At 38.0% G+C, this 15,457-nt stretch overlaps 1 protein-coding gene and 1 long non-coding RNA gene across 6 annotated transcripts in view; one reads left to right on the forward strand and one right to left on the reverse strand.

Moving 5' to 3' along the window:
• LOC121534077 (complement factor H) overlaps nt 1-15,457 on the reverse strand; it is a 36,738-nt gene that overhangs the window by 328 nt on the left and 20,953 nt on the right. Inside the window, exons 1-8 of one of the 4 annotated variants that reach the window (XM_041840530.2) lie at nt 3,552-3,657; nt 2,424-2,606; nt 2,014-2,119; nt 1,723-1,799; nt 1,099-1,290; nt 785-976; nt 369-554; nt 1-60 (exon numbers count right to left, since the gene is read on the reverse strand). The exon at nt 1-60 is cut by the window's left edge and continues 328 nt beyond it. In XM_041840530.2, the coding sequence (XP_041696464.2) occupies nt 1-60; nt 369-554; nt 785-976; nt 1,099-1,290; nt 1,723-1,799; nt 2,014-2,119; nt 2,424-2,606; nt 3,552-3,621 (1,066 nt within the window). In that variant the 5' untranslated portion in view covers nt 3,622-3,657. Of the gene's footprint in view, nt 61-368; nt 555-784; nt 977-1,098; nt 1,291-1,722; nt 1,800-2,013; nt 2,120-2,423; nt 2,631-3,551; nt 3,658-15,457 lie in introns of those variants that run through there. The other 3 variants (XM_041840529.2, XM_045205548.1, XM_045205547.1) reach the window with 3 other exon arrangements.
• On the forward strand, nt 12,471-13,700 carry LOC123481435. 2 transcript variants are annotated; one of them, XR_006657106.1, is made up of 3 exons: nt 12,471-12,681; nt 13,192-13,248; nt 13,442-13,700. It is a non-coding gene; the product is annotated as an uncharacterized LOC123481435 (long non-coding RNA). The 2 variants fall into 2 exon arrangements; XR_006657107.1 differs by lacking the exon at nt 13,192-13,248.

Consider the following 15,457-nt stretch of genomic DNA (forward strand, 5'->3'; position numbering starts at 1 on the left):
GAGGATGTTTAAATTGGATGTTCTGTGCATTCATGAGCTCTTCATCCACAGTGCAGGGTTCTGAAATGAGAAGATGGTACAGGAATCATTGTGAATGTGTCCTTCAAGGGCCACTGATATTAAGTCGTTTTTCATTTTAATTAATGATATAACTATACCTAGAGATTATTGAGGAATATCACTTGTCAATTCTTCAGGAGCTTGGTTCAACAGTTACATTTCAATTTTAGATGCATTTAAAAATAATAATGAATCATTTGAACTTGAATTCCATTCCTGGAATGAATCCTTTCCCATCGTTAAAGGGGAGTTGGCAAGCGAGTGATTGGGTAGGAATTGGGCCAATGTTATTTTAGACGGCTACTTACTCAGGCAGGTCATCGGTCCTATCCAGATCCCGTCACTACACGTCTTGTAGGATGAAGGGGAATCAAGGATGTAGTATTTCTGGCAGACATAATGAACTGATTCTCCGTTTCTGTAACGTTCTCTGGCACGGTTCACTGTATCTCCGTTAATGAGATGTGGAGGTGGTCCACAGAATTTCTTGGGCTCTAGGAAGACATGAGTGAGGTCATAAAAGTGCTAGTGATGAAATGCACCCAGCTGCTTTCATTCCCAGCAAGAATAGCAGTCCAGAAAACGTTCCTACCCTTTCCAAAATGCTTTATTTTGCTTAATTATGTGTGTGTTGGAGGTCATAGTAAATCAACTTTAAACAATAAATAACTTGGTTGTGTTCCATTACTTCACAATGTGTTAAATCAACACAAATACAATTTACCATCACATATTGGAAAGGAGTGACTCCACTGTCCATTGGTTGAGCAGACGACTTCTGATTCCCCCTTCAGAACGTGGCTAGGGTTGCTGCACTCAAACTGTAACCTGTGCCCATACTTCATGGTGCTGTTGTTTTGGGGAACTCCTATCACATTCACATGATTAATCCTCTCCACAGCTTCACAAGTCACGTCTATTATGTAAGGGGAAAAAATAGATAGAATAGATCATTTGCACAGCTGATGTAACATCTGAAGGTACATATTGTTGTCAATAAAGTGATTTGCTTAGTTTTGGCTAACGTGAAATGTTTACCTTCACAGGTGGGGAAACGGCTGTTCCACCTCCCCCCCGCGGCGCACACAACCTGTGGGTTTCCCTCCAGTTGGTGTTCTGGGTTGGGGCAGCTGAACCTGAGCTCATGACCGTACTGTATAAGACCACCATCATCTGGCAGACCGCTCACAACCACCCGTCCATCTGTAGCCTCGGGGACACAACTCACCACTACAGAGAAATATCACATTGCAGGGTGTTCTATAGCCTATAACTTCATGAACCCTCGGAGTTAAAGTGTAATGTGTGTTGTATAAAGCAAGTACAAAGTGGTATATACTATATACTATAATGTAGCAATAAGGCCAGAGGGGGTGTGGTACAGTACATGGCCAATATACCACGGCTAAGGGCTGTTCTTAAGCACGATGCAACGTGGAGTGCCTTGACACAGCCTTTAGCTGTGGTATATTGACCATATACCACAAACCCCAGAGGTGCCTTATTGCTATTATAAACTGGTTACAAATGTAATTAGAACAGTAAAATGTTTTTTTGGGGGTCATACCCATGGTATACAGTCTGATATACCATGGCTTTCAGACAATCAGCATCCAGGAGCCAAACTACCCAGTTTATAATATTCAGTGAATACGTGGTTACCTTCACATATGGGCATGTGGTTGCTCCATCCTGCTACCATACAGGTCCTGCTGTCCATTTTGCTCACCATCTGATAACTAGAGACATTAGTCAAGTGATTAGGTAGTATTATGAAATCTACGGCATCATTAGTCCGTGTTCTAAATTCAACCCCATACTAGGCAGGCTCGATTGGGGGGACAGAGGGCTATTGGGGTGGGGGCTATTAACTCTAAAGAAAAAGTATTAATATATATTTTTTATTTTTTTTACGCAATTAAAAAGAAAAAATCAATTTGTTAGACTACTTGCCCATCATTGCAAGTGTATTTGAGAACGGCCCCAAAGACAAAGTCATCCCCGAGGTGGATGGTGTAGTGGCCATTGGCAGTTTCCTCAGGGAGCTCACATGGTTTAGCTAGATGTCAGGAAACATCAGGAAAACGATGTGTCAACAGATCTTTTAGAGGGTTTAATTAACTAAGCTATTATGGGGTTATGCTAATCATAACTACTACTATAGCTTTTTTATTTGATGAAAAATGTTGATTTTGGCAATGAGGCCCTTTATCTTCTTCCCCTCATTGACAAAATCACAAACTAACCCTTTGAGATAAATACACTAACTGTAAGTCGCTATGGATAAGAACGTCTGCTAAATGACTAAAATGTAAAATGTATATAGACAATATCGAATCTGTAACATTTAAAGAAATACTCACGCTTGCATTTCCCCTGACGTAACACCACCCACTTCTGCTTCTCACACAAATAACTTGTTCTGCCTGCTGGTACAAAGCCAACGTTGCAGGAAAAGAGGAGGATGGCCCCCTCTTTGTACTCTTCTTTGATGCTTTCCTCAGTGACCCCGGCATTGGGCACATTCGGAAGAGGTCCCGTGCACACTGACAGAGGAGCAGAGGAAAAACCTTTAGACAAATCGAGAGCTTGAGACTATAAGGTTCTGTTTTGTTATTGACACAGCCTTGTTCTGTTCAGTGTTCGCTACCTATATAGTATTCTAAATACCCTAATTCATGTTGTTAAGTTCAAAAGAATACAAGATCAAATTAGCTGACCATTCAAACCAATGAGGTTTCTGAACTTTAAAGCCAATTATCTCCAAATCCTCTTTTTGCAAATAGAACCCTCTAGTCCCAAGCTCTCGACATCACTGATCATCACACATTTCTATTACAGTAGTATAGTACAAATAAGTTTAAGTTCTGTGACATTATCGGATCTGTATCAATACAACGTTAAATTATAATGGATATTATTAGAAATTATGAGATTCAACTGCAGTTTAATTAGTTGGAGATGAGTTGGGGTTACACATGAGTTGGAGATTAGCATTGAAACCTTTTAAAGGCACATTCTGTTACCATAGCCACAGGAAGTAGGGGTGTTGAGGGTGCCGCAGCACCCCCTGAAAAGTCTAAATTAAAAAATTGTTTAATAATAAAAAAGAAAACAATGATTCACAAAAGTAGTGCACTAGGCCTTTACTACCCTTGTATTCAGGGCTGGTCCTGACCATTGCCGCCCGTATTATCGGACTGATACAGCCCCCCCCCCCCGGACAACAAATCCCCCCCTGGACAAGAAATCCCCCACTGGACAAGAAATCGCTGCTATGTCTGCAAGATTTTCTGCTGGTCAATTGTCATTTCACTTACTTATATATTGACAATGAGCTTAGTTATTAGCTATAATAAGAAACGTGAATACATCAATTATGTTTGCTCACTTTGTACAGTCTAGTCAGCGTCTTACAGAGAAATTGGTGGATACTAACCCAATGTGGTCACTACAAGCATGTGAGAAAGTGAAGGAAAACACATCCTTACCAGTCTGAGCTGACGAAGCATCCACATTCACCCATACCACCAGACACAGCAGAGTCAGAGATGATTTCATGTTGATCAAATGGTAGATGCAGTAAAAATGGAAGGAGTAGACCATAAATAAACAGTGTCTATCCCAAAGTTAATGATTGTCTACAGAGTTCCAGCCCCCAGGGAGCACTGAAGAGAACCACTGTCTAGGGGGATTGACCCAAAATACTGGATTTATCCAATATATAGAATTTAATCAAACCTGCACTGCGGTAACAACACAGTTCTTGTGAAAATGTTCAATGTAGGAACTGCGTTGGTTCAGTCTATTAATAATAGGTCAAAACGCAACTAATTTTAATTTGAATGATTTTAAAGTTAATGTTTGTCTACAGAGTTCCAGCCCCCAGGGAGCACTGAAGAGAACCACTGTCCAGGGGGACTGACCCAAAATACTGGAATTCAATCAAACCTACATTGCGGGGGAAAACACTGAGGAAAATGCTCAATGTAGGAACTGCGTTGGTTCAGTCTATTAATTATTTGAGCAAAACAAAACACATTTCAAGTGCAAATCATTTGGTCAGCTATATAGAGACATAGCTAATCTGACGAGCATAGGTTTAGAGCTAGAAAGTCATTTAGACTGGTATCACTTTGAATGTTGATTGCAATGATGATAAGCTCCATTTGTAAGGTCATTGTTGAATAACAAAATACGTTGAACAAATCTGCACTGACATAAACTTTGCATAAACCTGGCTGTTCCCTGTCTATTGACATGGCTAATGTTTGTTCCAGCAAAACAACCTTTTCCCATCATGCCGTGTTTTCCAGGGGCAAAAGGGGAGAGCCAAAATCCATTTCAAGTTCAAGTTTTCTTGACTTCTACACCTTGGGAGCATGCCAGGGTTTACTCCATATTAGCCTAACAACTAAACAAAACACACATAACTTTACATTAAAAGTTTTCTTGCATATGAGAAGAAGGTCAATATTCCTGCCTCAATGTGTAGAATGCAAACAACAGCAATGAACACATCATAAAGGCACTATCTGATGATGATGCAGTTGAAATACATTGCAAGGACCACAGGGACACTTTCATAGATATTCTCTGGCTGCTTTGATATTGTAAAAAATATTTATAGTGAACTTTGATAATGTCATTCCCAGCACCACTAACATCCCACTGGGCACACACTGGTTGAGTCAAAGTTGTTTCCACGTCATTTCAATTAAATTGAACCAACGTGGCATAGACGTTGAGTTGAAGTCTGTGCCAAGTGGGATGAGAAAGCTTGATGGTGTGTGTGTGATAATATTCCAGGGAACAATTAAAAAAATAAAGAGTACTGTACTAACATAACCCTTATATAAATCTAGTTAACTGTCTACGGACATGGCCTTCAGCATGTTTATTCCAGTAAGCCATGTTTTCCAAGGGCAACAGGGGAGGGCCAAAATCAATCGCTACACCTTGGGAGCATGCCAGGGTTTGTCCAATATTAGCCTATCAGCTAAACAAAACATTCTTAACATTACATTAAAAGTTTTCTTGCATATAAGAATTGAAGGTCAATATTCCTGCCTTAATGTTCACTCAGTGACGATGATGTAGTCAAAATACATGGTGAAGAACACCACAGGAACATTTTTATAGATATTGTCTGGCTGCTTCAATTATGTAAAAAATACTTGATGATAATATTCCCAGATGAACTAAAGAGTAGATTAGTAAATTAGAACCAGAGGCACTTTATTTAATGTTGGACAATCAATTATTCATTCATATGGTTGTCCAACAAGACAGTTGCCATCACTTCCAGTAAGCTGAGATCACTATTGGCAAGAAGTCAAAAAAATTAAAAATAAACATGACCAACTGGGACATGTTATTACTGATACTGTTCTGAGACATTGGAGAAGATCTACTGTTCCCCTGAGAAATTAGCTACAGTATAGGTGGATGTTAAGAGACAAAGCTGATTTACAAAAGCGATCTATGGAACAGTGATACTGACCTGAGAAATAGCTTCAGTCAGCTTTAATACTGCATGTGTGTTTGTTAGGATAACAGCTGTAAATCATCTTATTCTGTTATGCTGTAGCCTTGTAAAGACTCATGGAGACAACACGTCATCTCTTTTTGACAACTTTATTGTCTTCCTTGATAAGGTCAATCACAATCATAACATCAGTTGTTCATTTATATTAAACCTTCAGATAATGAATCACACAGCTGGGAGATACAGGAGGATATTCACATATTATACAACGGGTGGGTCTAATCCTGAATGCTGATGGGTTAAAACCGCATTCCAGCCGGTGTCTACTCCACAAGTTACCACCGGCTAAATCTATGACGTTGAAAGGCCTATTTACTCTGTTCCATCTGACTGCGCAATCCACTGTCTCATCAGCCCAGCCAGGCAATTTATAAACTTGATAGGAGGATATTCACACAATCACACCTCTTTGTACTAATTTACCATTTTAGTCTAGCTTTAGATAGCTGTGCTGTTGTTATAGTGATGCTGAGACTGATATGATTAGAAATATACTGTTATTTTGTTACAATGATGATACAATGTCAAATGTTAAAAAAGAGACATCTACACGTATTTCATAACTGGATGGCTCACATTTTTTCTAAACCTAACTTAAACAAGCGAAAAAGAAACCACAAAAGCAAAAAGGTCTTCTCCTTGCACATAAAGAAGGCTTTGTAAGGATTCTTGAATTTGATGGACGGAACATCATGACTCTGTCAGATATCTGTAGGAATGAAATCACATGACAGGATAATCAGAGTCTGGAGTAATACTGCCAATCACTCCTACTATAGAGACAGTGTTTAATGATGTCAGGACTGTGTTTATACTACTGTTTATAATACTGTTCATACTACTGTTTATGGTACTGTTTATACAACTGTTTATAATACTGTTCATACTACTGTTTATAATACTGTTCATACTACTGTTCATAATACTGTTTATGGTACTGTTTATACAACTGTTTATAATACTATTTATAATACTGTTCATAATACTGTTTATAATACTGTTCATACTACTGTATATAATACTGTTCATACTACTGTTTATAATACTGTTCATACTACTGTTTATAATACTGTTCATACTACTGTTTATAATACTGTTCATACTACTGTTTATTATACTGTTCATACTACTGTTCATACTACTGTTTATACTACTGTTCATATTACTGTATATAATAATGTTTATAATACTGTATATAATACTGTTCATACTATTGTATATAATACTGTTCATACTACTGTATATAATACTGTTCATACTACTGTTTATAATACTGTTCATACTACTGTTCATACTACTGTTTATAATACTGTTTATAGTACTGTTTATAATACTGTTCATACTACTGTATATAATACTGTTCATACTACTGTTTATAATACTATTCATACTGCTGTTCATACTACTGTTTATAATACTGTTTATAGTACTGTTTATAATACTGTTCATACTACTGTATATAATACTGTTCATACTACTGTTTATAATACTGTTCATACTACTGTTCATACTACTGTTTATAATACTGTTCATACTACTGTTTATAATACTGTTCATACTACTGTTTATAATACTGTTTATAATACTGTTCATACTACTGTATATAATACTGTTCATACTACTGTTTATAATACTGTTTATAATACTGTTCATACTTCTGTTTATAATACTGTTCATACTACTGTTTATAATACTGTTCATACTACTGTTTATAATACTGTTTATACTACTGTTTATAATACTGTTCATACTACTGTTTATAATACTGTTCATACTACTGTTTATAATACTGTTCATACTACTGTTTATAATACTGTTCATGCTACTGTTTATAGTACTATTTATAATACTGTTTATAATACTGTATATAATACTGTTCATACTACTGTTTATAATACTGTTCATACTACTGTTTATAGTTGATTTTAGACGTTTGCTCTGCCTTCAGTCCCCCTACAGGTTTGTGTAAATTAAGGGTATGACTTTCTTCAAAATGAGCACATCTGTTAACTTACCCATATTGTCACGATCTATGATATTTTCACCAACTTTCACCTTAACCTAGATGGCTGCCTAAAATCAAACGAAAATGTAATCGATATGTTTATACAGTAGGAATGTTACACAGAATCACATCATTGCAGCAAAGCAAAGGTTTTCATGTAAAATTGGTATTTCAATCAAAATGCATGTCAAATTGAATTACTGTAATCAACAACAGATACATCACATGGCATCCTGGACTTATGCGTTCCATATATAGAATCACCACATGACACTGATATCCTGGATGTATGTTTGACTTTACATCATAACACTTACATATAGGTAGGTGGTCCAAATAGTTAATATTTCCATCAAAGCACTCCAACTTAATTTCTCTTGTATTCTTAAATGTTCCATATTCATGGTAATATCCGTTTTTGCATTTGATAGCTATATGGCCCTTGTGAGTAACATAACTTATTTGGGACAAATCCTGTAGATTGTGCTTTGGATCAAAAGTGTGAATCTCACAAGGCCCTGATAAAATAAAATAAAAATAAGTATCATAAAATCAGCAATACTTGAGCCAGGTTTCAAACACATGATCGGGTCATACTGGATGAAAATAATGTTCTTACGTAAGCATTGTGGAGGAGTCTCCCATTCTCCATTCAGACATCTGATGCTGCCTTCGAAACTCAGTGTGTAGTATGAGTTACATTTGTAGGACACATCTTTAAAAACGCCTTCAGCATCTTTATTTTCCATGGTGTAATCTCCATTATTAATATGAGGGGGATCTAGACAGCTTGCTAGATTAAACAGGAAATACATATCAATCATACATTTCAATCTATCTGCAACATTGTGAAGAATTTGGGGAAATTAATGAAAAGCTGTGGTCAACATGGTCCACATTTTCCCTTCTAAATCCGGTTCACTAAATATGAAGATCTCCTCTTCAAACAGGTCACCATTTCTCACCCTCTCAACTCGCTGGGCTCTCTTTGTCCTCACCGTATCTTTTAGGTAAAAAGCAGTATAACGTTGGCTACTGTGTGAAAATAGCTAACAAATGTAAAATATACTGTGTCCGTAAAATGTATATAGTATGTAAGCTGGAAGTAGAAGCCTAAGTATTGTTGTCCATTAGTTTACTCCAATTAGGGGAGGGGTGGTAGGGTTAGGGGAGGGGTGGTAGGGTTAGGGTAAAATAATTAAGAAGGAAAATATATTTTCAAAAATATATATTTAAAATAATATATATTTAGAAAAGAAATACACTGAACAAAAATATAAACGCAACATGTGAAGTGTTGGTCCCATGTTTCATGAGCTGAAATAAAATATATATTTTTTCCCCCAATGCACAAAAAAATGATTATTTCTCTAAAATATTGTGCACAAATTTGCTTACATCCCTGTTAGTGAGCATTTCTCCTTTGCCAAGATAATCCATCCACCTGACAGGTGTGGCATATCAATAAGCTGATTAAACAGCATGATCATTACAAAGGTGCACCTTGTGCTGGGGACAATAAAAGGCCATTCTAAAATGTGCAGTTTTGTCACACAACACAATGCTGCAGATGTCTCAAGTTTTGAGGGAGCATGCAATTGGCATGCTGACTGCAGGATTGTCCACCAGAGCTGTTGCCAGAAAATTGGATGTTCATTTCTCTACCATAAGCCGTCTCCAATGTTGTTTTAGAGAATTTGGCAATATGTCCAAAAGGCCTCACAACCGCAGATCACTTGTATGGTGTCGTGTGGGCGAGCAGTTTGCTGATGTCAACGTTGTGAACAGAGCGCCCCATGGTGGCGGTGGGTTATGGTATGGGCAGGCATAAGCTACGAACAATTAGCACAATTGCATTTTATTGATGGAAATTTGAATGTACAGAGAATCCTCGACGAGATAATGCAGCCCTTTGTCGTGTCATTCATCCACCACCATCACCTCATGTTTCAGCATGATAATGCACGGCCCCATGTCGCAAGGACCTGTACACAATTGCTTGAAGCTGAAAATGTCCCAGTTCTTCCGTGACCCGCATACTCACCAGACATGTCACCCATTGATCATGTTTGGGATGCCAGTTCCCGCCAATATCCAGCAACTTCGCACAGCCATTGAAGAGGAGTGGGACAACATTCCACACCCACAATCAACAGCCTGATCAACTCTATACAAAGGAGATATGTCACGCCGCATGATGCAAATGGTGGTCACACCAGATACTGACTAGTTTGTTGATCCACACCCCAATTGTTTTTTTTAAAGGTATCTGTGACCAACTGTCATATCTATATTCCCAGTCATGTGAAATCCATAGATTAGGGTCAAATTATTTTATTTCTGATATGAACTGCAACTCAGTAACATTTTTGAAATTGTTGCATGTTGCGTTTATATTTTTGTTGAGTATATATGGGGGATTGGAAATGATGCAGACAATTACATTCATAGAAGCCACAATCTATCTGCTGATCTACCCCTAAAATACATAAATATATACAGTACCAGTCAAAGGTTTGGACACACCTACTCATTCCAAGGATCTTCTTTATTTTGACTATTTTCTACATTGTAGAATAATAGTGAAGACATCAAAACTATGAAATAACACATGAAATCATGTAGTAACCAAAAAAGTGTTCTACAGCTTTAACGCTGAATTCCTCCCAATTGACCCCGCTGCCAGTGGTAGGGAGATGCCTTAGACCACTGAGTGGCGCAGTGGTCTAAGGCACTGCATTGCAGTGCTAACTGTGCCACTAGAGATCCTGGTTCGAATCCAGGCTCTGTCGCAGCCGGCCGCGACCGGGAGACTCATGGGCGGCGCACAATTGGTCCAGGTTAGGGGAGGGAATGGCCGGCAGGGATGTAACTCAGTTGATAGAGCATGGCGTTTGCAACGCCAGGGTTGTGGGTTTGATTCCCACGGGGGGCCAGTCGCTCTGGATAAGAGTGTCTGCTAAATGACTAAAATGTAAAATGAGATCTCACAAGAGGGTCACGTGAATCAACACAGGTTATCACTACAATGATAGAGATGTTTAGTGTCATCATGAACCATACCTGTACAGTAATACACAGTGACTCATCTGTCTATACCTCAATATACCCTCAATATGATGCATACTCCTTCTATTTCTGGGAGAAACAATTGCATGAAACATTACAGAAGGCATTGTGACACATCGTGCAGTAAACTGTTTACAGAGGACTTAGAGGACCTGCTCTACAATATCATGACATTTTGGCCACACTGTCAGTTTGGTAAAAGCACTGAACGGAGCAATATCTGGAAAACCAATGGAAGCAAAGTGAGCGAATGTTCTGTTCATTACCAATTCCATATCAAATCCCAATAGGTTAAAATCTGATGTTTGATCTTTCCAGTAGCTTTTAAACCCTCTGGATCAGTGACTTGAGTCACATCCTCAAAGTTTTAGATGATTGAAATATAAATGTCACCCTACCTTTACAGCCAAGTGTCCTTGTCCAGCCATTTGTCGTACAGGTAGCAGCAGTTCTGGTAGTGCTGTCCAATAGTTCATAATTCCTCTTACATTCATAAGTGAGCTGTTCATTGTATTTGTATCTTGTTTTAGGGTCTTCAATCACAGCATTTGGGATATCTGGCTTGTCACATGTTATCTCTGAAAGACAAACAACGTAACTCTGATGCAGTCCAAACTAACATCCGACCACAAGGTAATCAAACCATAGTGGTATTCAAAGATGGCGTCCTTCAAAATACTGCACCTTCACAGAGTGGGTGTGGAGTCCAGGAGCCATCACTTGTGCATGTGGCATAACCTCTGGTTTTAAATCCGGTTTTACAGCTGTAACGCTGAGTGTTTCCCAATTGACCTCGCTGCCAGGGGTAGGGAGAACTCACAAGAGGGTCACGTGGATCATCACAGGTTATCGCTACAATGATAGAGATGTTCAGTGTCAGCATGAACCATACCTGTACAGTAATACACAGTGACTCATCTGTCTATACCTCAATATACCCTCAATATGATGCATACTCCTTCTATTTCTGGGAGAACCATGAAAGATACAGGCTTTTAACAATTGCATTTTCAACTTCAGGTGGAGGATCACATGGAACGCCTTACACTTCAGGAGAAGAAAATATTGATGTAAGATTAGTGGGCAGAAAACATAAACACAGTACAGATACAGAACAACTACCTGTCTATTTACATAATATCATATGGGTTTCTGCACCATCGAGAGCATCCTGACCGGTTGCATCACTGCCTGGTATGGCAACTGCTCGGCATTTGACCGTAAGGCGCTACAGAGGGTAGTGCCTCCTGCCGTCATATCTAAGCCAATATGACAACAATCTCTATGAAAATGTGCAAATCAACTTCATTGGAGGTAAACAACACATTCCCCATCTCTTGTCATGAGCCATCCGGCTGTTACCGAGAACCACATACCGGATTTTTAACAGGGTCATTAGCAATTATGACTAGTTTCAGGAAACTAGTTGTATGTCGTGGGTCACTATTTCACAGGAGAGACATTTGAACTAACTTTCACAGGAGAGACATTAACTTTTTTTTAAATTAAAATGCGTTTTTTGGCAGAAATATCTTCTGGAACATGTGAACTTTCATGTGCCTTAATAACAAACTTGTATGCCATCTGTAAATACGAATACAATTGTTAAAAATACGAGCCTAGTTGGTTAAGCCACAGAAAAAGACAGCAACCTTCCCACTAGCCATGATTGGCTGAGATAATGAGTGGGCTGGACATGCCGAGAGAGGTGAGAGGATTGGTCTGCCATATCGAAGGCTTCTGTCTATTTGAGCTGGTCAGTATGCGTAGGTAATCCTGTCTAACGCGGCTTTTAAAAACATTTATCATGTAGTGGAGCTGCATTAGTGTTGCTCTCCACTTTCTGGAGGATCGAGTTTTGAAATAAGTGGAATTAGAGAATGATCGCTAAAGAGATGGAGAAAAAACCTGTCTCCGGATTACATCTCCAAACAAAGGGCAACCGTGCATGGCATCCGTGACAGGGAGACAAGTCCATCATGCATGATGATGTATGCAGGTAAGATAGCCTAGCTAGCTACATTTTCAGATATGACATGTTTCTAATTCTGACAGAAAGTGGTTTCATTTCAAGTTAAAGTGTACTGTTAAGTAGCTAGCTAATGTTACCTGGCTGGCTCGCTAGATAACGTTACGTGTATGATGTTATTATTCGTATCTCAGAGACGTTTGCTTGGATAGTTAGAGCCTAATGTTAGCTAGCTAACATTGAACCTGGTTGTTTAGCTACCACAACCAGTAGATTCATGCAAGGGTTGTTTAACTAGCTAACGTTAGCTGGCTGGCTCGCTAGCTAACGTTACGTGTATGATGTTATTATTCGTATCTCATAGATGTTTGCTTGGCTAGTTATTGCCTAATGTTAGCTGGCTGGCTTGCTAGCTAATGTTATGTGTATGATGTTATTATTCGTATCTGATAGCCGTTTGCTTGGCAAGTTAGAGCCTAATGTTAGCTGGCTGGCTTGCTAGCTAACATTACGTGTATGATGTTATTATTCGTTTCTCAGATCCATTTGCTTCATCCACCAGCAGATTCATGCAAGGATATACCACAAAACCCCAAGGTGCCTTATTGCTATTAAAAACTGGTTACCAATGTAATTACAACCCGTGGTATACGGTCTGATATACCACGGCTTGCTATCTGTCTCATGTTGTACCGATCATCAATTCTGTTGAATTGTCAACTGGACTAAATTCTTATTAGGAAGATTTTGCCGTTCAGAATGCAATGTTTATGAATGTTGATGTTCACAGGAATCTCCAAATGCTATGTTGAACGAGCACCATGGATGAAGGAGGGGGAGGAAAACTGACAGCTTCTCTCTACCACACCTTCACCAAGTCATACGTTTGCCTCATGAACAATTGTAACATCTTCTGAAATAAATACAGAATTATTGTAGTTAATTCTGTTTCTAATGTTTTTTATGCTGGATGTGAGTAATTTGGCAAGTCTATAGTATAATGTATTGATTTGGAATGTTTATTAAATATCTATTCTGTCACAACTCAATTTTATTATTTTATGTTGCCTTTTTTAATGTTTGCTAAAATTGTGTATGTTTTCAACTGTTAATTTTTACATGCTGAAACAGTCTCATTAGTTTTGTGCTAGACTATGATCAGTAAACAGTCTCATTAGTTTTGGGCTAGACTATGATCAGTAAACAGTCTCATTAGTTTTGGGCTAGACTATGATCAGTAAACAGTCTCATTAGTTTTGGGCTAGACTATGATCAGTAAACAGTCTCATTAGTTTTGGACTAGACTATGATCAGTAAACAGTCTCATTAGTTTTGGGCTAGACTATGATCAGTAAACAGTCTCATTAGTTTTGGGCTAGACTATGATCGGTAAACAGTCTCATTAGTTTTGGGCTAGACTATGATCAGTAAACAGTCTCATTAGTTTTGGGCTAGACTATGATCAGTAAACAGTCTCATTAGTTTTGGGCTAGACTATGATCAGTAAACCGTCTCATTAGTTTTGGGCTAGACTATGATCGGTAAACAGTCTCATTAGTTTTGGTCTAGACTATGATCAGTAAACAGTCTCATTAGTTTTGGGCTAGACTATGATCAGTAAATGTCTACTACCCTTCTTAAAAAGTTGTTGATGAATGAAATTAGCACCGTTTCAGAACATGGACAATGTCAAAGAGTAAGCAGGTAAATGTACAGCCTGTCAATGACTAAAGAAACGGTGCAGAGGTAGCCTTAAGATTACATTAGATATTTCCATTTTATTTTAAAAAATTACATTTTAGTCATTTAGCAGACGCTCTTATCCAGAGCGACTTGCAGTTAGTGAGTGCATACATATTTTTTTTCATACTTTATATACTGGACAGAGGACTAGCCAGCTATTCTCAAAACATTGGATTACCAACTTGAGCGATGACGTCTAAGTTTCCAGCACGTTTTCACATGGATGTATATACACTGAACAAAAATATAAATGGAATATGTAAAGTATGAAAATGTATGCACTCACTACTGTTAAGTCGCTCTGGATAAGAGCGTCTGCTAAAATACTTAAATGTAAAATGTAAAGTGTTGGTCTCATATTTCATGAGCTGGTCATACCTGTATGCATTTTGGGGTATATTGAGACAGAATGGAAAGTATTGAGATGTGCCTTATTATCATATGGTACCCTAGATGACAACTCCACCAAATTTCCCACAGAACAAGGATAGCAATTGGAAATGTTTCATAGAGTCATCATAGATTTAGTGTAAAATCTTTCACAGCAGCCTATTTTCAAGTTGGCCACCATTAATTTCAATGTGGAGGAACTGAATTGATTTTTCAATGCCATAAAGGAATAGATATTGGTGTAATAAGACCAACAAAGGCTGAAAATGTCTGTTAGTGTGAGGAAAATGCTAAAAGATAGCCCAGAGATGTGAGTTATAGTATATGCATTTAACAAAATATTACCAGAGCATCTGCTAAATTACTAAAATGTAAATGTAGAGTAATAATGGTAGAAAAATAACATGTCAAAACGCAGAAAATAAGGTCTGAGATTAAGACAGGTTTAGAAGATCTTTTACTTTTTCATCTATGAGATAATATCAGTCATTTAACATGACCTTTATGAATTATGAAGCCTTTATGTGCTTTTCTTTTCAATACATAAAGGCTTACAAATCACACAATATGACGTTAGCTGATGAAGATTCTCTCATAGAGGAAAACGTATAACATTTTCTAAGCCTGTATTTACCAAATAAGTTGTTTTCGTTGATTATCAAAAAACCCTACA

This window comes from Coregonus clupeaformis, chromosome 20 (assembly GCF_020615455.1).
Source record: "Coregonus clupeaformis isolate EN_2021a chromosome 20, ASM2061545v1, whole genome shotgun sequence".
NCBI classification, from domain to species: Eukaryota; Metazoa; Chordata; class Actinopteri; order Salmoniformes; family Salmonidae; genus Coregonus; species Coregonus clupeaformis.